The following is a 20,257-nucleotide window of genomic DNA, read 5'->3' as shown; positions in this document are numbered from 1 at the left end:
TGTAACTATGACTTCTTCCTCATCAATATTCACGGTTTCCTTCCCCCCCTTGACCTAGTTTAAAGACTCCTCCTACCATCCACTCGACCAGAATGGCAGCCCCCCTCCTTCTTCAGGTGCAATCCATCCAACAGTAAAGATGGCCCCTGCCCAAAGCTCTAAAAAAACCAAACCCTTCTACCCATCAACAGTGGTTCCCAACCCTGGTCCTTAAGTACCCACAACAGTGCACGTTTTCCAGATCACCCAGCAATTTCACTCATTATTCAGACACATTTGAAAAGATCCACAGGTAGAGCTAATTATGTCACTTGTGATTCTGTGTGGAGACCTGGAAAACGTGCACTGTTGGGGGTACTTGAGGACCAGGATTGAGAGCCACTGCCTACAACAGTCTCTTAGCCATGCATTTAGCTCCCTCTTTCGCCCTAAAACAGGCATTCCCAACTACGGTCCTCAAGGCACACCAACAGTGCAGGTTTTCTAGATATCCAGGCTTGAGCACAGGTGACTTAATTAGTACTTGAGTGATTCTGATTAAAACATCTGTGCAGAAGCCTGGATATCACTAAAACCTGCACTGTTGGTGTGCCTTGAGGACCGTGGTTGGGAATGCCAGCCTTAAAAAACTTACTGCCTAGATACCTGATATCATTTTAAAGATACCACATCTGCTAACTTGGTCATTGGTACCAAAGGATCTAACCCTTTGACTGCCAACATCTCTGTAAGATATGTTTAAAATATCCGCTAAAAATGCCAGCATCACTCACATTTGTTATATAAATTCAAATAAAAATGTGTAAAAAATAAATAAAATAGATTATATTTCCTATATAAGGTAAACATTATAGGTCATTATATTTTTAGGTTTGCTTGCCAATTATCACAACTGTTTTAACATATTCACTTGGCATTCAAAAGGTATTCAGCACTGGTTGCCTCTTCCTCCCCCTTCTATCTGTGTACCAATTGGCTGGCTTTTCTGACTTATATCACTGTGTACCCCCCTTGCTCTCCTAATGCTTCCACTGTGACCAGAAAAGGTTTGCTTTAGATCGGTAATCTAGGCCAGTGGTTCTCAACCTCGGTCCTCGGGGACTCCCAACAGTGCATATTTTGCAGGTCTCCTCACAAAATTACAGGTGAAATAATTAGCTCCACCTGTGATCTTTTAAAATGTGCCAGTGAGTAATTAGTGTACCTGTGGTGACCTGGAAAACGTGCACTGTTGGGGGGGGGGTCCCTGAGGCCCGAGGTTGAGAACCACTGATCCAGGCTTCCAAAATGACTAATGTTCACAACCCACACAGATGTATTCACCCTTGATCTTCAGGAAAGACATGCACTAGGTGAGATTACCAACATTTGTAGTCATTTTGACTTTGATATTTCCGATTACACCCCTATATATAAACTTATTGAGTGTATGCAATATACCAGTATGAGCGAAGACTACCACTACAAATGTAAGTGACACAATGAGACAGTAAGTGCTAAGTAGTAAATAGTAGAAAGTTCTTAGCAACTGTGAGATACAATGGAAGTCGTCCCCCCCACCCACACAGTCAAGATTTTAAATGTATACTATTCATAGCTGAATAGCAGTTTGATAATATATTATATAGAATATATCTTTTATAATATCCAATAAACCAGATATATTTATGTGTATGAATGTCTGAACCAATCCCAAAAACCATCTATTTGAAAAACAGCTGCTAATGAAATGGAGATCATAACACTGAATACTCCTCCACAGATTAAGCATCACCAATAGCTTATTTACAATTGCAATAGAGACTGGCAAGTCTATATATTCTTTGTCGCAGAATAATGTCCAACCTACACCATTGGTCACCATTTGCCTTCAGTCCATCAGGAGGTGTAAAATATATCGGTCTAAAGCCCTGTACACATGCATTGATTTTTCACGATTTTCAATTTAATTTTGCTTATAGAAGCAAAATCAAATCGAATCCTAAACCAAATCGAATGGTTTTTGTGTCACTTTTGATCTGCATTCGATTCAATGCACGCTCCCGTTTTCACAAAATCGAACAGAAAAATTTACTGTGCCGCCAAGGAAATATCTAGTAAATCAAATGTGTACAATGTTCCATGAATGTATATCGAATTCAATATCTATTGTACAGATCTAAAGCCAAATCGAATTGGAAGATCTCATGCCAGATCTAATCTAACATCGAATCAAAAGCAATTCGATTTTCTGTGTGTGTGTATGGGCCTTAATGCTGTGTACACACGGTGATATTTGACATTCGATTTGGACTATATAGTCAAAATAGCATGCTGATCTCACAGTTTTTTTACCTTTCAATCCCGATGCATGCTCCTGTGATAGCACAAATCGGTACTTGTGTATTATCACAGCGCCCCTGATTTCCATCGCAGGGCATTGTACGATGAAAAATCGCGTTGCATCGCATGCGATGCGATTTCACCCCATTTTTATTGTACAGGCACCCAGATGCCTTATTACCATGTTAAATGCCCCCCCCCCCCAGACCCGATTTTTAATTGTATACCCACCCATGAGTATGTGAAATGCCCCCCCATTGTTAACACCACCTCACTATGAACGCCAACCCAAAGTGTGGCGAGCGCAGCGAGGGGCGGCGGTACGCGTCCTCCGACCTTTTCATACCCCCACTATCCACGTCGGCGAGGAGTTGATCTTATAAAGTGCGGTGAGCGCAGCGAGCCCGAAGCGTGAGCGCACGCGTATACCTGTGAAGTAATGTGCGTCCGCTCACCTCGCTGCACTCGCCACACATGCGATGTGACCCGATTTTACAATTGTATACTCAGCCTGGAAAAAAAGGCTGAAATCGGGTCCATCGCATACCTTGAATAGTGGTATGCGATGGGCGCCATGATAATACACAAGTACCCACAAATCGAAACCCAGATAGACAGGGCAAGGGTGGGACTGTCCACAAGGTTGCTGTGGGAGTGAGGTGGTCCATAAAGCTGGGTATATTGTTTCCTAGGAGTGTATTTTGGGCAAATGAAGTTCTATATGCCTGTAAAAGATTACATTACTGAAAGCACCGGAGAAGCCTTATCCTAGTGTGGCACAAGCATAATCCAGCATAACAATAGAGGGTGCAGGGGATGTAACTGCCATGGGGCCCCCACACCTTAGGAGCCCAATGCCCGAACAGGCAATCCTATGCACACACTTTTTTTTTTAATGATTACTCCGTGGCACCCGCTTAGTTTGTTGAGGGCGCTGCTGCTGCTACAAATGCTGGGAGCTCACAGCGATTGGCAGTGGGCACTAGTCAGCTCTTTCATTTGAGGAGTATTTTTCTCTGCTGCAGCAGTGTGTGGGGACGTCGAAGGCACGAAGATAGACATGCTCCTCCCCAGCACCAGGCAGTGCAGCATGGATTCAGGTGGCTGCAACACCAACAAACAGGTAACCGGCTGGGAGGTGCGGCTACTTCTTCCAACTACATATGCGTGTGCCTGCAGACCACCCCCCTAAGCCTCTGCAGGTGACAGCCTGCCCCCTTCTGTGCCTGCAACACCCCCACCTGCATGTGTAGTTGACAGCCTGCTCCCACTCTTCCAGAGACAGCCTTCACCCCTACTTCCTACTGTGCCTGCCCTCACATGTGGTCCCACTTACATGAGGTTATCTCTCCCTACTTGACACTGTCACTAATTTCTCCCTCTCTTGCTCGTCCCTTTCTCTGACATCCTCTATCCCGAATACCTCCCCCCACTTTGTTCTTTTCTCTCTGACACTGTCTTGCTTCTTCTTCTCATCCCCCCCCCCTCCTTTATGGTCTTAAATTGTTTATCAACTAGGCAACATATAATTAGTATAACATCTTATGCTAAAAATTTGGTCAGGAGGAAATTATCAGTCATTTAAAATCCAAGCAGGTATAAAACTAGCTCCCAATAATGTAAATTGTAAAATATAACCAAACATAATTAAGCGCCTATGTTGTATAATGAAATAGAGACCACAATATTTTATCAAATTACTTTATTACAAAACAAAATAAAGCAGAATTCTGTCATGTAAAAATATCCCACAACCTGCAGCTAAATTATCAAACTAGTATTATGTTAATGATCAAAGGCACATATGTCCAGTAGGATGTTTAGTAAAAACAGGCATAGGACCCATTAGTCCAGTTGAAAGGTATAGCCCTTGTAATTAAGAGAATCACATTTAGCAGCATAGGTCAAAGTGAGGCACACACCTGGGGTACTTAAAGGGGAACTCCAACTACACATAATAGGATTATTCAGGCAAATGTATTCATTTTCTTTGGATATGATAATGTTGGATCTGTGCATTGGATACAACTCTATATATACACATAGATTTGGTTTCGCCAAGAGCATTACAATGATCTGGCAGTGGAGTTTCCCTTTAAGTTTTTTACTATATTGTAATAGGATAAAATTATACTCAACATGGACATTTCACATATGTATATTTTCTACACTTCAACTATTCACTCTGCCTAGACCAACTGTTTTCTTTTGTGTCATAGCTTAATATATGACCCAATAAGTACTGGTGGATATGATGGGGCCACATTTTCTAGTTCATTGATTAAATCAAACCTGGTTCTCAAGGTTTTTCAGGTTTTCCAGGTCACCCGGCAGGTGCACTGTGTATCGCCAACGGTCACATTTTTTAAATCAACAGGTGACCTGGAAGATGAACTGTTGTGGTCCTTAAGGACCACGTTTGGAACCTACTGTTCTAGATATTCTTATACAGACCATGTGAAATATATTCATACAACTGGTCTGCTTAAGGCCCTTTTTCAGAAGCAATATTTGCTAGTATGTGATATGCTGTAATATACAAGGCTAGCTGTTAAAAAGGCTCAAGGCTACCATTTTATTTACATTGTTAATACCTATCCACACAATAATCAGTTTAAAAAAAACAGTATTAAAATATTGGATCTGTTAAAAATAAAATATTTTTTTCTCCTATGTTTGTGCTCAGGAAGCAGGTCTTCAAGAATACACTTATAAGCAGCAGTCAGACATGTAAGGAACTCAGTTTAAAGCTGTTGGATATCCACAGTATGAAGTGCATTAGCCATAGTGTTTTTCATATAGCTCTGTAAGTTAAAATCTAAAAACAGATATTATAAACCACTACAAATAGAAAATCCTTTTGGGCTCACAACAAGAAATGCAACATTACTTTGCATTTTGCAGTGCAAATAAAGAAATACATAAAGTAATCCAAATAGCTAAGCTCTTATTAAAAGGATTACTCCTAATTAAGAGATGCTGTAATAAGCCAGGTCTAAACATATTTTATTAGAAATCTTAACTTTTTTTTTTTTTTTTATTAAAATAATTTAAATTAATCTCCACCTTTGGTCTTTCCATCCAGGAATATGGTAAATTAAGCTGCAAGATGGAGATTTACTAAAGTACAATTTTGATGGCTTTGGCAGATGTGTGGTTTTGTAAGATTAAAGGCAAAAACCTCACAGGATACCGCATTACGTCATTGTGGCAAATTGAAAACGAGCATATATACTTATTTTTTTTTACATGTGCAAAAAAAAAAAAATTTGTAGAGGAGACCTAGTTCTGATAAGCCAGATAGCTGTCATGTGGATTCCACAATCAAATCTAGATATAAAAATGTGTCTCGTAGGACCCTAATAAACACATTCTATGTTGCTCTAATAATAAAATGCCATATTTCCCTCATAATAAATTATTTGCTCAACATTTCAATAAATGAATGTGGTATGCTTAATTATTGTCCCCATAATTAGTCAATTTTGTATCCCAAGTAAATATTTGTTTTCTGGCAGAAACAGGTTTAAAATAAAAATAGGTCTTTTTTTATTGGATTGCTTGAAACCACTCAGGTTTGGGACTCTACAAAAGCACCATACATCACCTACATTTTGTGTTTTCACTCTCTAAATTGCTCGTTAATAAATCTGGTTTGGGTCTCAAAACCAAAATCAGTAAATATCCAAGTACTGGAGAAAAAAAAAACCCCTGAAAATTCTCAAAAAGTTCTGCCAACATCAAAATGGCTTAAGACATTAGTTAAAAGGCACTACTCTATTATATAAATATAAGAATCTTATATAAAATGTGATTTTCTCAAAATATAATTTGCGAGATGCAATAACCTGTACCGTCCCTGTTGGGGGTCACATACAAGTTAGGACAGAGAATCTGTTACATGTACCCTAAATCACTCAGGGACTTATATACTACTTTCTTGGTATTTAGTATCCTGTTTCTATACCACATAATGGGGCGTAGGAATTGACTGCAGTTTTATTCACATTCTCTGCCTTGGCCAGTATTGTTGCTCGATCATTAGCTTACTTGTAGCCAAGAAACTTAAGATCGGAAGACGTGTACAGCTCTCACTACATACTGCCTACAGATGGGACATTCATTCATACGCTTGCCACACTTTGTGCAGGTTACCATGTGACCACACTCCAGCAGCACACAGTCAATAGGGCAATCCATGCAGACCTTGCATAGATTCTCTTCAGCTGCAGGGTCCCGTTTGCCTGTAAGATGACACACGAGTAAGAAACATTTCACAATATCTGTACATTTAATAATATACAATCATTTTAGGATGAATCATGATCTCTCTAAGTTAATGTCACATCAACTTAATGGGCCGTATTCAATGAGAATATTCACGGCGTGCAGCGAATCCTGTTTAGGATTTGCTGCACAGTCACCACTGCCCGCCGTGTTCCAGAGCCTCGCTGTCCCCCCTATTCAACGTCGCAGGGGCTCGCTGCCCCTGACGGCGAGTGTGAACCCCTGCGGCGAGCCTGAGCATGGTGCAGATGGAAGTCTCCCTGCCTGCCCCAGAACGTGTGGGGGGGGACACGGGGGGGGGAACTAGTGAGAGCCAGCAGGGGACCAGGTATTCACTGCACCCGATCGTGCATATGTAATGATCGGGTGCAGTGAATATATGAATATCTAATGAGCGGCTCTTGGCTCCCGGCCCCCCCGCTGGCTGCTCTATGTAAAAAAAAAAAAATATATATATATTTTTTTAATATATATTCATGTGCTATAAGCACATGAATAAAAATAGCATGCCCCTTCACAGAATAAAATTCCTGATTTTTTCACACCAAATGTAAAACAACAACTTTATTTTAAAAGTTCACTTTCCACTTCACCATGAAAAGATGGCGATTTGCCACACGGCGAAAATCACTTAGAAAGACGGCGTGAAGTGCACGTTAAATAGGGCGATTCACTTTCTGACCCAAAAAAATCACCATCCAACGCGAAAATAGCACAAATTCACCGTGAAACAGGGCGAATTATCCTCATTGAATACTGCCCAATGAATGGGCAATCCTTAACCATCACCCCCATGATCACCTGTCATGGTTACAATATCATCACATTCTTTGTAGGGAGCTTTTTATAGGCCAGACATAAATAACGATCTTCAAGATAGTTCTGTGCTTAATTCGACATTTTGGTAAGCTATGTTACACAGGGGCCTATTAGTCCTCATGCGGAAATGCTGAGCAGATCCCTCTGCCGCCTCCCCACTGTGTCACACAAGCCAGCAACGGAAAAGATAAGGAACAAGAGGGGAGATGTATGAATCATCGGTATGAGGGAGAAGTGATATAAGTGCGTTATGCTATCGACTTTACAGCTGCAGGGTGGCGATACCCTATCTCCACATCAGGGACAGCACTCTCCCTGGCTGTGGTGACCATCGGCTCCATGCTACACAAGAGATCTCTCAAATAGTGAGATCTTGCTCACGTGCAGTAAAGCTGGCTGGACAGGCAGAGAAAGTACTAATGTGCTGAGAATGCATGGGGGCATTGCCAGAGGGGAGGAATTTTGCAATCTCCAATGCAGCAGACTGGATGTGAATACATCCCGTCATTGTCCCATCCTGCTTTGTCTCCGTAACGAGGAGAAGCAGGGAGTGTTCTAGCAGCACAATAAGTGTCCCTATAATACAGGGGTGGGGAACCTTTTTTGTGCCAAGGGCCGTTTGTATGGGGAAAAAATCCTTCGGGGGCCATATGTAAAAATTCTCTTACAAATTGTCCTGCTGCAGCTGTCACACGCTCCGGCGGCTGCCGCTGACTAGGACTGGTAGTTTTAATACCTAAGGTCTAAAACTTCCCCACACAGTGCGATTCTCACTTTTTAGTTCAAATTGCATTGCATCTATTTCAAATTGCACCATGTTTACTTTGCCTTGCGATGCACGCTCCCGTGTAGGAAGGCAAAATAGTATATGCAGGCAGGCAATTTTGTACTACATCACATCGTGTCTAATTCAAACTGCACCCTGTGCAGTTAATCCCATGCTATATATACTTTACTGATTTTAATTAAGTATTGTAGTCTAGTCCAAATGTTATGTGATTCAATTAGCAGTGTATAAAAGGTCAAATCACATAGCACTCGTCCAAATTGGATAGCACACACTGTATAGCTCAAATCGTTACTAGCACATCTCACCATGTGTGGGCACCATAAAATTATGTATTTATTAACAGTTTGGCATATGGGGCACACACATTAAGAAAACAGGGATATTATACAAGTGGCCTTCCGGGTGCTATGAAACTACTTTTGTCAATTTTAGATTGCCAACAAAACTGGCAACGTGTGCTGGTTACCATGTACAGCAGCGAAGGGCCACATGTTTAAAGCCCCTGATGTAGAGCCTCAGAGAATATTTAAATCATTCACATCAGTCTAACAACGTACAGTCTATATTCCCTATTACGTGGTTACCCAAAAACTAGCTATTTATTAAAACAAAAAAATCCTGAAGACAATGAACATTTTTTTGGGAGTGTGGGACAAAATAAAAATTACCTGGCTTAAAGATTTGCATACATTTGCAGTATATAGATTTAAATTAATTGCAAAAGCATTCATTTGGTTTTACTCACTACCACAAGGCTGTGAGGCAGTAATGCTAGCCACTGTGGCTCCATCTGTAAAATGGGAGAACTATTTAAGATGAGTTGTTACAATGGGCAACCAATCAGATACCATATATCTTCTAGAACAGGGCTAGGCAACAACGTCCCTCCAGATGTTGATGAACTACACATCCCAGCATGCCTTGCATCAGTTTCAGCATGGCCACATAGCAAAACTACTGCACAGCATCCTGGGATGTGTAGTTCATTAACATCTGGAGGGCCGGTGTTGCCCAGCCCTGTTCTAGAAGGTGCTAAATAAATAAGTAGATTCTGATTGGTTGCTATAGGCAACATCCAGTCTTCAATAGAACTCCCATCTTCGTAATTAAACCCCAGACTTTAGTTGATTTTTCTCACAGATGTACCAAGTCCTGATTATACAAACTTCAACTCCCACTTTGCCATTCCATGAAATGTCAATTCACACTTTGTGAATTGAATCTCACTCATCTGAAGTAACTTGACCTTGCAATACAGGACGTCACTGCCAGTGTCTAAACTTCTCAATAGCAGACTGCTCAACAGACGACACATACAAAATGCATTGTACATAGCTGGATGCTTACCATTAGTTTCTTCCACCGAAACTGAAAAAAAAGAAAGGTTATAAAAAAGTTGTTAAAATATTTATCTTCAAAGAAATTGCATTATTTGAGGTTTGAGACCAAGAACAAAAACAAGAACAAAATAAAAAGTTGAAATTTTTCTGCAGCATTAAAGCAACAGCAGGAGCACGTATGATACAGACCATTGACGTGCCAAAAGATCTGACAAATTCTTGCGGAAACCACGGCAGTCTCCGGACCCGATGGGAATTGGACAAAGAAATGGATCGGATCCAGAGGTAAAAACACACAGAATCGACATATCACCTTTTTCAGGCCGATTTGTCAAAGTCATAAAAAAAAAGTGCCTTATCGTATAAGTGTATGGCCACCTTTACAGTGCAGAAGAGAAGGTGTGCAGGATCATTTGCATTAAGAGGTAATATGCTATTATGTGGTAAGTAGACACTCTGGGCGAAATTCTATTTTTTTTAATCAGCATGCCAGCTCGCTATCCGCGAGGGTGGTGAGCTAATATGCCCGAATGTGTGGCTGAAACGGACCATAATGAGCAAAAAAATTGTTCAATTGAATATCGCAATATGATTTCTCGTCATTTAAGATGGGAGATCGGGTGCAATACAATGAATAGCACCCTCTGCATCTATGAAGAGATTAGACAAAAAAGCAGCATTTGTTTTGTTTGCTGCTCTAATGATCTCAGAAAATAGAATTATACTGATTTAACCAATCTTATGTACAGAATGTAAATATATGTAATGAATAATGACAAGACCATTAAATGTTTTTTTTTTTTTTTTTTTTTTTCAGGTCCTAGCACAAAATACCCTTTTGCTGAAGATCCTTCTGATCATTGTAGAGTCGGGTTACACGTTCCATCAGTTCCCACTTCTCACAGCAGCCTTTGTAATTCACAAAGTTTCTGACCAAAATCTCCTTTAACTGACGCACAGACAAGGATTCAATATCATCTAAATTGCTGATGTCAGAGAGTGAAGCTCTTTTGCCAGGTACCAGTGTCTCTTCAGAGTCTGTTGACTATGAAAGAAAGTAAAGATTACTTTAGATTTATTGTGAGCCGCTTTTTATTTTTTACACTAATTGCTTTACATACAGAACAAATGATCATATTTAATTTAAACAGACAAGTGGTAGATTTCATATAGCAAAAAATATACATGTCTATTAATAAAAAACAGACAAAAATGGCACCTCTTCAGAGGATTTTGCAGATTTTCAAAATGCCTTTCAGTTTTAGGACAAACCTATTTAGACATTCAATCCCCGCCACTATTTACGACAGGAGAAATAGCAGCGGCCGCCTATTCAACAAAACTGTTGGATCTGTTTTGTTTAAAACGTCTGTGGATTGTTGACGTCACGGCCAGATCTCGATAATCCACAGCCATTTCTGCCGATACGCCCCCTTATTGACAGTGGACAGGCGGAACATTGAATTCCACCTGTCGATCTACTTATGAGCTGGACGACAACGGCTCAGAATTCCGACTGTCAGGACATTCAAACAGTCAAAATTCGGCACTGAATACCCCTATAATATAAATCAAACAGCCAGAGGATAAAAGGAGATGTAGACGAGACACATTCAACAGGGCTCTACTGGCAACAGCTTTCACTCTAGAGGAGAGCAGCATACTGCAATAAAAGGACAGCTAAATCTCTGATAATGAACACAAGTAGAACTCCAATCAACTACACTTGTTCCCCATCATTCATGATGTCTAACATTGTAGGAAAATTCATATAAAATGCACAATGAAAAATGGATGTTAATATACATATGCTTGTATTCAAAGTTGTACTAACTCTACTGTTGTCTACCCACGACAGCCCTATACACAGTGCAAACACTCTATGGGGCAGATGTATTAAGCCTTAACAAGAGATAAATGCAAGGGTGATAAAGAGATAAATGTCCAGCCAATCACCTAACTGCCATGTTACAGGCTGTGTTTGAAAAAAAAGTCAGTAAGGAGCTGATTGGCTGGACGTTTATCTCTCTTTATCAACCTTGCATTTATCTCGTTAAGGCTTTATACATCTGCCCCAGTGTGAGAAAAAAAGTTGAATTATGCAAATGTACAACTTGACATGTGCTTTAGGCCCCTTCAGGTTCTTCTGGTTGAGATGCAGAGTGGCATACATTCCAGCATTGACAATACAGAAGTGTCATCAAACTGGCTTCAGTTGCGCCAAACTGCACCTCTGTGTGAGCAACTAAAACACAGTGTGTTACGCTATCAAAATCTTATTGGTAACAATAAAATCTGGCAAAACTACTCTGCTCTATTTTGATGCCCATAAGGCAATATTACACACAAATCTTCGATTTCGACCGCATCTGTGCGATATATTGAAGGACTGCATGCACATCGAATGCGTCACTGACGCGATGCGCCGGCCCGCTGATCAAAAGTTGCATTGATAGATCTTCTGTTCTGTACATATCATCTATCGAATGCACGAGCTACCACATGTGATCGCTCGCACTGTGGCAGGAGTTCTGGCATCAATGTACGGAAGTGGGGGCAGGAGGTTTGGAGTGCAACGGTAGTCAGCGGCAGGCCACCTAGGGTTTTGAAATCAAATTCTGCGACCCACCGCTGAATGCCAACCCTCTTACAGCACTGTGTGGTATCACAGGTAGCATGCGACATCAGGTGCTGGAAAAAAAAGCACATGGACACCATAAGATGCGATGGGACATCGCATAGCATCCAACAGCACAAGTGTATGGGCTACTTTAAACTGATCAACTTGATGTGCAACACTTATATATCTGTGTGCCAAGGTGACTTAATCAGAAGAAATGCTACAATGCTGCAAATGTGGCTGTTTGTCACACCAAGTTCAGTTTTGCTTCATCTTGAAATCTTGCACTTCTTTAAAATGTTTAGCGTGTGGTAATGTCATTGTCTGTGTAAGCTTCTGAGCAAGTGCAGTATAAAAACCCACAAAATATGTCCTCAAAATAGACTTGTTTTGAAATCTTCATCTGCACCTTTGTGCAGAACTTTTAAAAGAAATAAAACCATCTGTAGCATGCTTTAAAACAAATGCTATAATGCAAAATTCTATCTATTCTAGTAGCAGGATGCCAAAAAAATATATATCTTCATATAAACCAGTTACCTCAGTCTCATCATCATGTAGATCATCGGTCTCTACATGCATTCTGTTTTCTGGATTCAAAGTTACGTTTTCATTTGTCTGCATGAAAGATGGTGAGCAAACAATTAACAACATTTTTTAGATTTTGATACCATTTAAAAATAAAAAGTCTAAAAACTTGGAAAATTTCCTGAAATTATAAATTATCCATAGCATATACAGTACATCTGTGATCAGCGTTAAACAGCTTAAATCGTCACAGCATGAATTGGTTTTGGACCATGAATGAAGTGAGGTGTCAATTTATTTTGTTGTAGTCTTAGCAGAAAATGCAATGACTTTTGGGTGCCCATTGGTACATGGCAGAAGCAAATCAAATGATTTACAAAGGGCAATGCAATGTTTTCTACAGGCAGTTCCTCCCACCACAAAAATGTGGCTAGTGAGGAATTGGTGGCCTTGAGAATGGACCCAAAATGGTCCAAAACATCAGCTTATGCTGCCATTTACAGTCAATGAGGAAGATGTTCACGGTGGTATGGATTAGAAATTCCATGGTTATTCACAACTGGTTGAAATATTGTATGGAGATACAAAAATAGGAATTTGGTACTCACCGTTAATTCCCTTTCTCCGAATTCGTAGGGGACACTGAAGTACTACGCTGGGGATTGAGTGGTGTATTGGAGGAGTCGGCACTTTAAGAAACTTTTAAGTGTAGCATGGCTCCTCCCCCTCTATCCCCCCCTCAGACCCCAGTCTTAGTTAACTGTGACCGAGAGGAGAAAAGAGACCAGGGAATCTCTGACAGAGAGAGACGAACAGAAAACAGAACATAACATGCTGTAACAATAACTGCAGACAAGCGTATGCATACAACAATCACGCATACAGATTGAACAACCCTACACAGGCTAGAACAGCGCCGGGAGGGCGTTCAGTGTCCCCTACGGATTCGGAGAAAGGGAATTAACGGTGAGTACCAAATTCCTATTTTCTCCTTCATCCTAAGGGGACACTGAAGTACTACGCTGGGGACGTCCCAAAGCCATCCCCACGGGTGGGAAGGCGCTGGTCATCCTGTAGTACAGCACGGCCAAAACTAGAAGAGGAGGCCGCAAACGTATCAAACCTGTAGAATTTGATGAACGTGTTTGGACCAGACCATGTCGCTGCTCTGCACAGTTGAGTCAGAGACACGCCTCTAGCTGCCGCCCAAGACGGACCCACAGACCGTGTGGAATGAGCGGACACCCTTGAAGGCGGGACTTGCGACGCCTGTACATAAGCTTGCTTTATGGTCAAACAGATCCACCTTGCCAAGGTTTGTTTGGAGGCCGGCCAACCTCGCTTGGCGGTAGCATAAAGTACAAAGAGTGAATCCGACTTCCGTACCTCTATGGTTCTGTTCACATAGACCTGTAACGTGTGAACTACATCCAGAGATTTTAAATCACCTGTCAATGCTGGTACCACAATAGGCTGGTTGAGGTGATACGCAGACACGACCTTCGGAAGGTAATCCATTTTTGTGCGTAGTTCCGCCCTATCTGGGTGAAACACAAGATATGGTGATCTGCATGACAGAGCGCTCAGGTCTGACACCCTTCGCGCTGAAGCCAGAGCTAAAAGCATAATCGTTTTCCACGTGAAGACGAAGATCAATGGATTCCAGAGGTTCAAAAACACTGGATTTAAGATAATCCAGAACCAGTGGCAAATTCCAAGGCTCCTCCGGGGCACGAACCGGAGGCTGGAGCCATAGCACTCCATTCAAGAAAGTTTGAACTTCCGGAATGACCGCCAGACGTCGATAAAAAAATATAGACAAGGCCGACACCTGGACTTTAAGCGAGCCCAGACGAAGGCCTGCCTGAAAACCAGACTGCAAAAACCGGAGTACCCGGGACAGACCAAAAACAGAAGTGGGTAGCTTACGGCGTTCACACCAAGCTACATAAGCTTTCCAAATACTGTGGTAGTGACGGGAAGTGACCTCCTTCCTGTCTCTCATCATCGTTGGAATGACAGACTTTGGGATACCCCTCCTACTCAACAGCGCGGCTTCAACAGCCACACCGTCAAATGCAACCGCGGTAAGCCTTTGTAAACGAACGGCCCCTGTAGAAGAAGGTCGTCCCGCTGAGGAAGAAGCCAAGGTTTGTCTATCAGGAGCCCCTGAAGGTCGGCGTACCACGGGCGCCGAGGCCAATTTGGTGCCACCAGAATGACTGTTGCTGATTCCCGTTTTATCCGTTTGAGTACTCGTGGAAGTAAAGGCAACGGAGGGAATAGATAAATTAGGGAGTAATCCCAGGACGCGGTTAGGGCATCCGCTGCCACCGCCGTCGGGTCCCGAGTCCTGGAGCAGTACCGGGGAAGTTTGTGGTTGTGCTTCGACGCCATCATATCTATTTGGGGAACTCCCCAACGATGGACAATCTGAGCGAAGACTTCCGGGTGTAGGCCCCATTCCCCCGGATGGACATCCTGGCGGCTCAGGTAATCCGCCTCCCAGTTGTCCACCCCCGGTATGAACACTGCTGAGAAGGCGATGGCGTGCCGCTCTGCCCACTGCAGAATCGGACGGACTTCCTGCATAGCCTTGCGGCTGCGAGTCCCCCCTTGACGATTGACATATGCCACCGCCGTGGCATTGTCTGACTGGATTCTCACCGCCCGACCCCTGAGGAGGGGGTCTGCACTGAGTAATGCCAGGCGGATCGCCCGGAGCTCCAGGATATTTATTGGAAGTGCTGCTTCTTGGTGAGACCAGCGACCTTGGAAATGTTGGCCCAGTACCACTGCCCCCCAACCTCTGAGGCTCGCATCTGTTGTGACAACGGTCCAGTCCCATACCCCAAACCGTCGTCCCTCCAGCAGGTTTGGTGTATGGAGCCACCACTGTAGAGATAGGCGACTGCAAGGAGACAACACTACTCTCTTGTGCATGTGCACATGAGAACCTGACCACTGTTTTAGGAGATCCAGTTGGAAGGTCCGGGAGTGGAAACGTCCGAATGGTAGGGCCTCGAAGGAGGCCACCATTTTCCCTAACAGGTGAATGCACAAGTGTATTGACACCTTGTGAGGCCTGAGGACCTGTCTGGTCAATTCCTGAAGGGAGAGAATTTTGTCCCTTGGTAGGAAAATCCTCTGTAGGGATGTGTCCAAAGTGAGACCCAAGAAGAGAATCCTTTGGGACTGTATCAGTTGCGATTTTTTTGTAATTCAGGATCCATCCATGTTGCAGTAGTACTTTGCAGCAGACGTGGATGCTCTGAAGTAGCAGGGCTTCGGACGGGGCTTTGATCAAAAGATCGTCTAAGTATGGGACCACATTCACCCCCTTTGTGTGTAGTAGGGAGACCATCACCGCCATGATTTTTGTGAATAGGCGTGGGGCGGAGGAAAGACCAAAGGGCAGGGCCCGAAACTGAAAATGCTGTTCCTTGATGGCAAAGCGCAGGAACTTTTGGTAATTTTCGTGAATGGGTACATGTAAGTAGGCATCCTTGATGTCTAGTGAAGCCATAAATTCCAGTGGTTCTAGACCGGCGACTACTGATCGAAGCGATTCCATCTTGAACTTTTGGTAGGCTATGTTCCTGTTCAAGGTTTTTAAATTTAGTATCGGGCGGACCGTACCGTCTGGTTTTGGCACCAGAAAAAGAGGTGAATAAAAGCCTTCGGCTCTTCTGGCTGTTGGTACTGGTATAATGACTTGAGCCGCCAACAACTTTTGAATCGCTTGGATCAGAAGCAGGCGGTCCTTTTCGACATGGGGAAGGCCCATGGTGAAAAATTGGTGAGGAGGACTGTAAGCAAAATCCAGCTTGTAGCCCTGCTCGACAATTGACAACACCCAATTGTCTGTACAGGACGTTCTCCATATGTGCTGAAAGTCCCTTAGACGACCTCCCACCCTGGGATCCCCCAGGAAGGATGGGAGACAGTCATGCTGAGGGTTTTTCTGGGAGCTTGGCTTCAGGACGGCGGGTTCCTGCTGTTGAACCCGTGGCTGTGCCCCCAAAACCCCTGCCTCTGGAAGTGGCAAAAGAACCCAGGGATTTACCTCTAAATTTTGGGGCTCCCCGAAAGGAACGAAAGGAGGGTCCCTGAAAAGGTTTCTTTTGAGGGGGAGGGGCCAAAGATGGAAGGAAAGTGGACTTTCCTCCTGTGGCCTGAGCTATCAGTTTGTCCAGCTCAGGTCCAAAAAGGACCTCGCCTGTGAACGGTAGCCCCTCTACCGCTTTTTTGATGTCTGCTTCTGCCTGCCAAGATTTGAGCCACAGGGAGCGCCTAGCTGTGACAGATAAGGCGGAAAGCCTGGCTATTAAGGCAGCAGAGTCTCTAGCGGCCTCACCTATGTATGCTGCAGACTCGCGCATCTGAGCGGACAGCAAAGCCAAGTCCTCAACAGGCCTTTGCTCCTCTAGACCTTTTGATATTTCCTCAGCCCATGATTCCATGGCTCTACTGACCCAGGAAATGGCTAGGATGGGGGCGTAGAGTAACTCCAGCAGTGGTAAACATATGTTTTAACCCCGCCTCCAGACGTCTGTCAGGAGCCTCTTTTAACGCTACTGCCCCTGGAATAGGCAGGGCTGCTTTCTTAGAAAGTTTTGACACCGAAGCATCTGCTAAAGGTGGGTTTTCCCACTTAGCCCTTGCCTCAGGAGAGAAGGGATAAGTCCCTTTAAAATGTCTAGACAGTTGGAACTTCTTTTCCGGGGTCTTCTAGATGTCCAATAAAGGTTTGTCTAATTCCACAGATTCTGGGAAGAATACCGCCGCCTTAGTAGGCGGGTCAAAGATAGGGGTATATGCCGGAGGATCCGGCTCACCTACATTTAAGGTGAATTTGACAGCTTGTATAAGGGCGTCCAATCCTTGGGACCCCTACTGTACTACCCCATCCCCCCCATCTGCTTGAGGGAGGGGGTCATCCTGCATGTCACCAACGTCCCCCAAAGGGTCGTCCTGCTCATCCCCTGATGAATCCCCCCGTAGCAACAAGGGAATGGTTCTTTTAAGAGAAGGGGGTGGAATGCTTGCAGGCTGGCTGGTTGTTGCTTTTACCAGGGAGTCCACAGATCTTATGAGGTCCCTGGCCCAGGAAGGTTCAGCCGAACCCATGGAAGTCAGGTGTGAGTGTAACACTTCCCTATCCCTGCGTGACGCAGCCATTTCTGCTGCTAGGGTAGACAGTACACTGGTGACCCCTTCCACATTAAGTATGGAAGGAGCCTTGTCTTCCTCTCCTCCCTGACAATCTTTGCACAGGGTGACACCCTTAACGTGCTGTGTAAACTGTTCATTGCACTGTGTGCACACAATTAGTTTTTGTTTAGACTGAGATTTAGCAGCCATATTAAAACTGTATATACAGCAGTCAGACAGCGGTACACACTGACTCACACACAATTATAAGGAGCAGAGAAGGAGAGAAGAAGTAATAGGGGGAGAGGAGCTTGCTTTCCCCGAATTATGCCCACCACAATATTAAACACTCCAACGGGGGAACCCAGTGGGAAAGCCCCCTGACACTCACCCAGCGCAGTGCTGATGAGTTGGAGCAGCGCTATGATGTCCTGTGCAGGAGATCCGTGGAGGCACACCAGAAAAGAACAGGCAGCGTGGGCTAAAATGGCGCTCAGAGAGTCAGGAGACCGGGAGTGCAGAGGTTAAGCCCCCCGTCGTCATCCGCTCAGCGCGCGCTGTGTACAGCGGCGCGGAGTCTGCTGCTGTTGTTCTTTTTGCTGGACCAGTGCGCTTCTCTGGTCCAGCCGTCACCTCTGCTGCCCCTGAGACCACCGGCGGTGACGTGGCCCCGGACCCGTAACACTGGCCGCGGGCGGCTGTGGCGGGTCCCCAGCGCCGGTGCGTTGGTGGCCGGGGTCAGTAGCGTGCGCCGCAGGCAGTGCCGCTCTGACCCTCCCGGAGGTCGTCCCACGTAGCAGGCAGCCAGCAGGGTCTCCTGGCTGACTGTAACACTTTAAAAATTAAAATAAAAATGTAAAAATTAAACGCTAAGAGCCCCTTTAGACGGAGCCCTTGCCCAGGGAACCGACTCCTCCGGGCACTTAACTAAGACTGGGGTCTGAGGGGGGGGATAGAGGGGTAGGAGCCATGCTACACTTCAAAGTTTCTTAAAGTGCCGACTCCTCCAATACACCACTCAATCCCCAGCGTAGTACTTCAGTGTCCCCTTAGGATGAAGGAGAAATTAAAAGTGGTTACACCTTTTGTGAATTGCAGAGTTCCGTAGGTATATAGTGTATATTTTTTTATTATATACACCTACACTATATGGACAAAAATAATTTGGCCACACCTATTATTTAATTCAGATGTTCCAAATCAGACCCATTGCCACAGGTGTATAAAACCAAGCATGCAGTCTCCATTTGAAAACATTTGTCATATAAAAAGGGTCATAGAGCTGAGGGACTTCAAGCATGGAATATGTATTTGAATATAATATCATTACAGTCTCTGTTAGGTTACTGGCCAGACATTTGAATACTTTTGTCCATATTGTGTATATACACATACATAAATACACACCCATTGTGTATATACACATACATAAATACACACCCATGCATAGATGTTCCTCCCTTCCACCCAGGAAATCCTGTGTTCAGTCATCACATACGTTTGCACGATACCCTAATGCTACTGCGTGTCCATGATCATTAGGTGTAAAATGCACATGCACAGAGAGGAGTACTGGGTACAAAAGAAGTTAAACATTAACAGGATGATATTGGGTAGGAAGGGAGAACAGCAGATAATGTGATGGACAGGGCTAATAGTGGCTGGGAAAGGGACAGTAGGTCCATATCTACTAATATCTATCCACTCATAGGGCAGTATTCAATGAGGCCAATTCGCCATGTTTTATGGCGAATTTGTGCTATTTTCACGTTGGAAGGTGATTTTTTTGTGTCAGAAAGTGAATCACCCTATTCAACGTGCACTTTTCGCCGTCTTTCTAAGTGATTTTCGCTGTGTGTCGCAAATCGCCATCTTTTCATGGTGAATTGGAATGTGAACTTTTAAAATAAAGTTGTTTTTTTTACATTTGGTGTAATAAAAAAAATAATCAGGAATAGCACAGGCTATTTTTCTTTTCGATATAGAGAAAATGGGAGCGCACATCGAATCGAATGCAGATCAAAAACCATTCGATTTCAATTCGATTTTGCTTCTATAAGCAAAATTGAATCGAAAACCTGTCAAAAATCGAAGCGTGTATACCATTTACTGGGTTTGGAAGCATATATGAAAGAATAATAAAATTAATACTTCATATGCAAAAGGTACATGGCTTAATTACAGAAATTATATAAAGAAAAGTGGTTAGAGATTACACAGACAAATGTGTTGCAATTTCAAACAAAGTTAAAAAAAAAAAAAAAACATCCCTGGGAGATTGACAGAAAATGCAGATACATGGCTTCAACTTTGAACTGATTCTCATTTCTGACACAGAACAAAAAAATATAAAAAAAAAACAAAAATATATCATACCTTTTTTACTTTCCTACCCTC

At 43.3% G+C, this 20,257-nt stretch overlaps 1 protein-coding gene across 3 annotated transcripts in view; it reads right to left on the bottom strand.

Annotated features, from left to right (window-relative positions):
• Nucleotides 1–4,009: 4,009 nt before the first annotated feature.
• The window catches only part of RFFL (ring finger and FYVE like domain containing E3 ubiquitin protein ligase), a 91,613-nt gene continuing 75,365 nt past the window's right edge, over nt 4,010–20,257 (bottom strand). For all 3 annotated transcript variants that reach the window (XM_083174033.1, XM_083174031.1, XM_083174032.1), the window contains 4 exons: nt 12,719–12,796; nt 10,393–10,603; nt 9,566–9,586; nt 4,010–6,566 (listed from right to left, as the gene is read on the bottom strand). In XM_083174033.1, the coding sequence (XP_083030159.1) occupies nt 6,388–6,566; nt 9,566–9,586; nt 10,393–10,603; nt 12,719–12,796 (489 nt within the window). In that variant the 3' untranslated portion in view covers nt 4,010–6,387. The remainder of the gene's footprint in view (nt 6,567–9,565; nt 9,587–10,392; nt 10,604–12,718; nt 12,797–20,257) is intronic.

The sequence above is a fragment of the Crinia signifera genome, chromosome 2 (genome assembly GCF_055691185.1).
Source record: "Crinia signifera chromosome 2, ASM5569118v1, whole genome shotgun sequence".
Taxonomy (NCBI): Eukaryota; Metazoa; Chordata; class Amphibia; order Anura; family Myobatrachidae; genus Crinia; species Crinia signifera.
This window is presented reverse-complemented; position numbering and strand designations above follow the sequence as displayed.